The sequence below is a fragment of the Rhinopithecus bieti genome, unplaced genomic scaffold (genome assembly GCF_001698545.2).
Source record: "Rhinopithecus bieti isolate Rb0 unplaced genomic scaffold, ASM169854v2 scaffold_14455, whole genome shotgun sequence".
Classification (NCBI taxonomy): Eukaryota; Metazoa; Chordata; class Mammalia; order Primates; family Cercopithecidae; genus Rhinopithecus; species Rhinopithecus bieti.
Genome location: NW_016807905.1, coordinates 79659 through 86617, shown reverse-complemented (window position 1 = coordinate 86617; position 6959 = coordinate 79659). Strand labels below are relative to the sequence as shown.

At 51.7% G+C, this 6959-nt stretch overlaps 1 protein-coding gene across 1 annotated transcript; it reads right to left on the bottom strand.

The window, feature by feature from the left end:
* Positions 1-3371: 3371 nt before the first annotated feature.
* LOC108536981 (uncharacterized) lies at positions 3372-5604 on the bottom strand. Its single transcript, XM_017884088.1, has 3 exons — positions 4680-5604; positions 3860-3894; positions 3372-3400 (listed from the first exon to the last, which is right to left on the bottom strand). The coding sequence occupies exons 1-3, from the start codon at positions 5054-5056 to the stop codon at positions 3372-3374; spliced, it is 441 nt and encodes a 146-aa protein (XP_017739577.1). The 5' UTR covers positions 5057-5604.
* Positions 5605-6959: the final 1355 nt, after the last annotated feature.

Here is a 6959-nt window from a genome sequence, read left to right as displayed (position 1 = left end):
TTTTTGTGACAGAGTCTCGCTCTGTTGCCTAAGCTGGAATGCAGTGGCATGATCTCAGCTCACTGCAACCTCCACCTCCTAGGTTCAAGAGATTCTCCTGCCTCAGTCTCCTGAGTAGCTGGGATTATAGGCACACACCATCACACTCAGCTAATTTTTGTATTTTTAGTAGAGACAGTGTTTCACCATGTTAGCCAGGTTGGTCTCCAACTCCTGACCTGAGTCAGCCTCCCAAAGTGCTGGGATTACAGGCATGAGCCACTCTGCGCCTTGCCTCTCTTTCTTTAAGAGACAGGGTCTCACTCCTTTGCCCAGGCTGGAGTGCACTGGCGCTACCATAGCTCATTGCAGCTTTGAACTCCCGGGCTCAAGCCAGCTTCCTGCCTCAGCCTCCTGAGTAGCTGGGACTACAGATGCATGCCACCACATCTGGCTAACATTTTTATTTTTTGTAGAACCAGGGTCTCACTGTGTTGCCCAGGCTGATTTCAAACTCCTAGTCTCGAGCAATTCTCTCACCTTGGCCTCCCCAAGTGTTGGGATTACAGGTGTGAGCCACCATGCTAGGCCCCAATATTTATTTTTGATATGGAGTGTCACTCTGTTGCCCACGCTAGAGTCCAATGGCATGATCTCAGCTCACTACAACCTCCACCTTCCAGGTTCAAGCCATTCTCCTGCCTCAGCCTCCCAAGTAGCTGGGATTACAGGCAGCTGCCACTACGCTGGCCTATTTTTGTATTTTTAGGAGAGATGAGATTTCATGTTGTTGACCAGGCTGGTCTCAAACTCCTGACCTCAAGCGATCTGCCTAACTCGGCCTCCCAAAGTGCTGGGATTACAGGTGTGAATCACCATGCAAGGCCATGTCCCGATATTTTTGATATGCCTTCTATTGAATTCTACAAGTGGCCCTAGGCCAGGGGCAGTGGCTCATGCCAGTAATCCCAAAACTTTGGGAAGCTGAGGTAGGAGGATCGCTTGAGGCCAGAAGCTCAGACCTCTACAAAAATTTATTTAATTTAATTTATTTTTTTGAGACGGGGTCTCACTCTGTTGCCCAGGCTGAAGTGCAGTGGTTTGATCATGGCTCACTGCAGCCTCAACCTCCCAGGCTCAAGCAATCCTCCTGCCTCAGCCTCCCAAGTAGCTGAGACTAGAGACTATAAGTGTGCACCACCACACCCAGCTAATTTTTAAATTTTCTTGTAGAGACAAGGTTTCACCATGTTGCCAAGGCTGGTCTCAAACTCCTAGGCTCAAGGGATCTGCCCTCCTCGGCCTCCCAAAGTTCTGGGACTACAGGCATGAACCACTGTGCCCAACCTCTACAATTTTTTTTTTTTTTTGAGACAAGAGTTTTCCTCTGTTGCCCAGGCTGGAGTGCAATGGTGCGATCTTGGCAAACTGCAACCTCTGCCTCTCCAGCTCAAGCAATTCTCATGCCTCAGCCTCCTGAGTAGCTGGGATTACAGGTATGTACCACTATGCCCAGCTAATTTTTGTATTTTTAGTAGAGATGGGGTTTCACCATGTTGGCCAGGTTGGTCTCAAACTCCTGGCCTCAAGTGATCTCCCCGCCTCAGCCTCCCAAAGTGCTGGGATTACAGGTGTGAGCCACCATGCCCTGCCTCACCAATTTTTTTTTTTTTAATTAGTTGGGCATAGTGGTGCGCACCTATGGTCCCAGCTGCTTGGGAGGCTGAGGCGGGAGGACTGCTTGAGCCAAGGAGGTCGAGGTTGGAGTGAGCTTCACACCACTGCAGTCCAGCCTGGGTGAGACTGAGACCCTGTCTTAAAAACAACAAAAGAGCGGAGTGGCTCTATTTTCTTTATGGAAGACCAGAACAGTAAAAGAGGAACTGGCAATTCAGCAGTGAATTCTAGACTGAGGTAATGGGTCTTAAAAAAACAAAATAGCGGCCGGGCGCGGTGGCTCAAGCCTGTAATCCCAGCACTTTGGGAGGCCGAGACGGGTGGATCACGAGGTCAGGAGATCGAGACCATCCTGGCTAACACAGTGAAACCCCGTCTCTACTAAAAAATACAAAATCTAGCCAGGCGAGGTGGTGGGCGCCTGTAGTCCCAGCTACTCGGGAGGCTGAGGCAGGACAATGGCGTAAATCCGGGAGGCGGAGCTTGCAGTGAGCTGAGATCCGGCCACTGCACTCCAGCCTGGGTGACAGAGCGAGACTCCGTCTCAAAAAAAAAAAAAAAAAAAAGTGAGAGCGCTTCTAGGGTTACATTTTCCTAAGAGCAAACATGAGACAAACAAGGTGCCCATCCTTACTGGCCAAGAATTATCATACTAGAATGCTTTCAGTTCGGTATTCCCATCCACCTGTACTCCCCTGACACTGGAGCACCATAGAAACACTCAGATAGAATTCCCACAGGTAAAGGATCCCTTCCAGCAGCTCTGCCAGGGTATATATGTCTTCAGCCATCTGAGGGAACACTTTGGAATCTGAAGAGATATGTAAATTTATATAAAATGGGTGTTTATAAGCAACAAGCTATTTCCTCTTACTACTAACATGGAGAAATTTCCATATTGGCACATATTTATATGAAAAGCAGAGATCTTTTCTATGAAAATCACCTTTTAAAAAAAATTTTGTCCTGACTTGTGTATATTCCTTTGTAGTCATTACATTGCCTTCCTCCTTTTTTTTTTTTTGGCCCTCCTATACAGAGACTATGGAAGAGAGTACCTGGCTCTAGTTTATTCCAAAGAGAGACAAGCAGTTTGTGCCTCCACTCCAGATTCCAGGATGACTAAATACAATGATTACACTTAAACAGAACAAGGCCGGGCGCGGTGGCTCACGCCTGTAATCACAGCACCTTGGGAGGCCGAGGCAGGCGGATCGTAAGGTCAGGAGATCGAGACCATCCTGGCTTACACCGTGAAACTCCGTCTCTACTAAAAATACAAAAAATTAGCCAGGCGTGGTGGCGGGCGCCTGTAGTCTCAGCTACTCGGGAGGCTCAGGCAGGAGAATGGCGTGAACCCGGGAGGCGGAGCTTGCAGTGAGCCGAGATCAGGCCCCTGGGCGACAGAGCGAGACTCCGCCTCAAGGGCCAAGGAAAGCCATTTAGATCTTTGGGTTTCATTTGCTTCACTTAAGCATCTTTTATTTTTGCACTTGAACGTCTGGCAGAGCATTTTGATGATGATACACAAATACTACGAATAAATGGACGAGTGACTAGCTAAATAGAACACAATATTTTCAAAGATTTGAGTCAAAAATAGTAGGCTAATCAAAGAAGCAATCCCAAACAGATGCTATCTTTCAGAAATTAACAGATTATTTCACCTGCAGCATAGTCCCATCCCAGAAAGGGCATTCCTGCATTACAATCATTTATGCTTGGATAAAGGCAAAACAAACAGCTGTCCAAGAAACACCCACATTACCTGAGGCCTATGACAGAAACACGTCTCCTTTCTTGGAGTCTAAGTAGATTTGATCAAAATCACCCACAGCTATAAATTCACATTATAATATCACACACCAAAGCCTCAGTGAATATCTTGGACAAACAGATATGATCCATTCACTTAAAGGTGAAATCACATGGTTGAACAAAGTATATTGCAATTCTGCTAAACTCATTTAGAAGCTGGCTCAAGGCCGGGTGCGGTGGCTCACGCCTGTAATCGCAGCACATTGGGAGGCAGAGGCGGGCGGATCACTTGAGGTCAGGCGTTAGAGACCAGCCTGGCCAACATGGCGAAACCCCTTCTCTACTAAAAATACAAAAATTAGCAGGGCGTGGTGGCGTGCGCCTGTAATCCCAGCTACTCGGGAGGCTGAGGAAGGAGAATCGCTTGAACCGGTGAGGCGGAGGTTGCGGTGAGCCGAGATCGTGCCATTGTAATCCAGCCTGGGCAACAAGAACGAAACTCCGTCTCAAAAAAAAAAAGAAGCTGGCTCAATATAGCTGTCCTCTGATAAGCCCTATGGCTCTCTATCCCTTCGAACACTCCTCCTTCCATTTCAGGCCCCAAGGCCTGTTCTGCAACTAATCTGACATCTTTCCATACTTTGGAAGCCTCGGGCTCCACCACACCCTATCCCCACCAGATTTCTACCCTCCTACCAACAAATGTGCATGAGTTGACAAAACAAACCAACTCTTAGCGCCAAACTAATCCTGTTCCCCTCAATTCTCAGAAACTCAAGCATCCTAACGAATCTTAAAATTCTGATGAATCCATTCCTTTCCCTTGGAACGTCTGGCCCTTGGGTTGACTCCTCGGCTTCCATGGTCACAACTAGCTGTGGTTCTCCTGGCCCCTTCCTATCCCTCTCTTCGGGGCCTCTGCCAGAGTTCACACTGAACCTGTTTCCTCATCTGTAGGACCCTTGGAGATTGGGAGGAGGCCTATATGACCCCCCCACAAGCCAACTCCAGATCTAACATTGAAGGGACCCAGCATTCCCCTAGACCCCCACTCTTTCTCTTGCCCACGCCCCAAACTCCTTCTCCACCCAGGCTCCGCTACCACCTCGCCCACTCGCCTAGCATCACCCGCCGCGGCCCAAGCTCCCCCAGCCCCTGCTTCCGGGCTTTCCCTGCAGTTCTGCTTCCGGCCCTTGGCCCTTCCCACAGCGGGGCGCCCCCTGCCCTCGCCCGGCCCCTCGAGCCGCTCGCTCGCGGGCTCTCACCTCTCGAAGAGCAGCCTCACGAAGAAGATGCCCGCCGCCAGCGGGAACACCGAGAGGATGTGCCGGCCGCGCGGGTAGCCGTAGCCGTCGGCCGGACCCTCCAGATCAGCCCAGCTCACGTTCTGGGGTAGCCAGAAGCGCTCGCTCCACAGCCAGCCCCACAGCAAGCTTAGGGGTCCCTGCGCTGCTGTCGCCATCTTACGCCCACCCCGAGCCACCGCCGCCACAAGCGTCAGCTGCCGCCACAGCCAACGGAACCCGCGGGGAGGCGGCCCCAGGGCGGGGCCCGACCAGCGGCCACCCCCTTCCGGCCCCTTCTGATCACCGCCACGGATCCGCCCGCCTCCCCGGCAGAGCCGGGCCTCTTCACCGCCCATCTCTCCTCCCGACCCACTTCCCTCACCGCAACCCGGGAACCGCCTCCGGGTATCCACGCCCCTTCCCGAGCCTCTGACTCGCCCGGCTGGGTCCTGGGGACACGCCCCGGGCGGTGCTGGGCCCGCCCTCTTTTGCTGCTGGTCTTGGCCGCGCTTCTGCTCCTCACTCCTCCATCCAGCCACGGCCACACCCCTTATTTCAGGCCTAGCTCCTTTAAGGGGACATTCTCCTTTCTCAGCCTGTCGGAATCAAGTACGTTCCTGCTCCCACCCAGGCGGTACCTCTGTCTCCACTCCCGGAGCCCAGATCGATCTCTCAGGTCATGGCTTCTCTTGGATCTCTGCTGGTCCTGCCAACTACTGTCTGCCACCAGAGTTCTTTTTGCTCCCAACCTTTTCTTCCCTTCGTGCCCCATGACCTCAGCCTACTTTCACTGTTTTATCCGTTAAAAATTAGTCACTTTTCCTCGGAAAAAATGGGCTTAACCGTTTACAAAAGGCCGGGCGCGGTGGCTCACGCCTGTAATCCCAACACGTTCGGAGGCCAACGCAGGCGGATCACCTGAGGTCAGGAGTTCAAGACCAGCCTGGCCAACATGGCAAAACCCCGACTCTACTAAAAATACAAAAATTAGCCGGGCCTGGTGGCGCTGTGCCTGTAATTCCAGCTACTCGGAAAGCTGAGACAGGAGAATCGCTTGAACCTGGGAGGTTGCAGTGAGCCGAGGTTGCAGTGAGGTTTGCAGTGAGCCGATATCGCGCCATTGCACTCCAGCCTGGGCGACAGACCAAAGACTCCGTCTCGAAACAGAAATGAAAATAAAAGAACAGTTTACAAAAATCCTTTTATTCTTCTCTTGGGGAAAAGGAAATGGACGAAAAACAACTTGAAAAGGAGGAACTTGGTCGGGCGCAGTGGCTCACGCCTGTAATCCCAGCACTTTGGGAGGCCGAGAGGGGCGGATCACGAGGTCAAGAGATCGAGACCATCCTGGCTAACACAGTGAAACGCGTCTCTACTAAAAATACAAAAAATTAGCCGGCCGTGGTGCCGGGCGCCTGTAGTCCCAGCTACTCGGGAGGCTGAGGCAGGAGAATGGCGTGAACCCGGGAGGCGGAGCTTTCAGTGAGCAGAGATTGCGCCACTGCACTCCAGCCTGGGTGACAGAGCCAGACTACATCTCAAAAAAAAAAAAAAAAAAAAAAAAACCCAGAAAAGGGAGGCACTCAAAAAATATTCCTAAAGGCAGGCCGGGTGCGGTGGCTCACGCCTGTAATCCCAACACTTTGGAAGGCCGAGGCGGTCGAATCACCTGAGGTCAGGAGTTCGAGATCAGCCTGGCCAAATTGGTGAAACCCCATCTCTACTAAAAACAAAAATTATCTGGGCGTAGTGGTGCATGCCTGTAATCCTAGCTACTCGGGAGGCTGAGGCAGGAGAATTGCTTGAACCCGGGAGGCTGAGGTCACAGTAAGCCGAGATCGTGCCATTGCCCTCCAGCCTAGGTGACAGAGCGTCTCAAAACAAAACAAAAACAAAAAAGGGCCAGGCGCAGTGGCTCACGCCTGTAATCCCAACACTTTGGGAGGCCAAGGCGGGCGGATCAAGAGGTCAGGAGATTGAGAGCATCCTGGCCAACATGGTGAAACCCCATCTCTACTAAAAATACAAAAAATTAGCGGGGCGTGGTGGTGGGCGCCTGTAGTCCCAGCTACTCGGCAGGCTGAGGCAGGAGAATGGCGTGAACTCGGGAGGCGGAACTTGCAGTGAGCCGAGATCACGCCACGGCACTCCAGCCTGGGCGACAGAGTGAGATTTCATCTCGAAAAAACAAACGAAAAAATCCTTTAAATTTAATTTGGCTGGTTTGCTTGCGTATTTTTTTTTGGGGGGGGGGGGAGG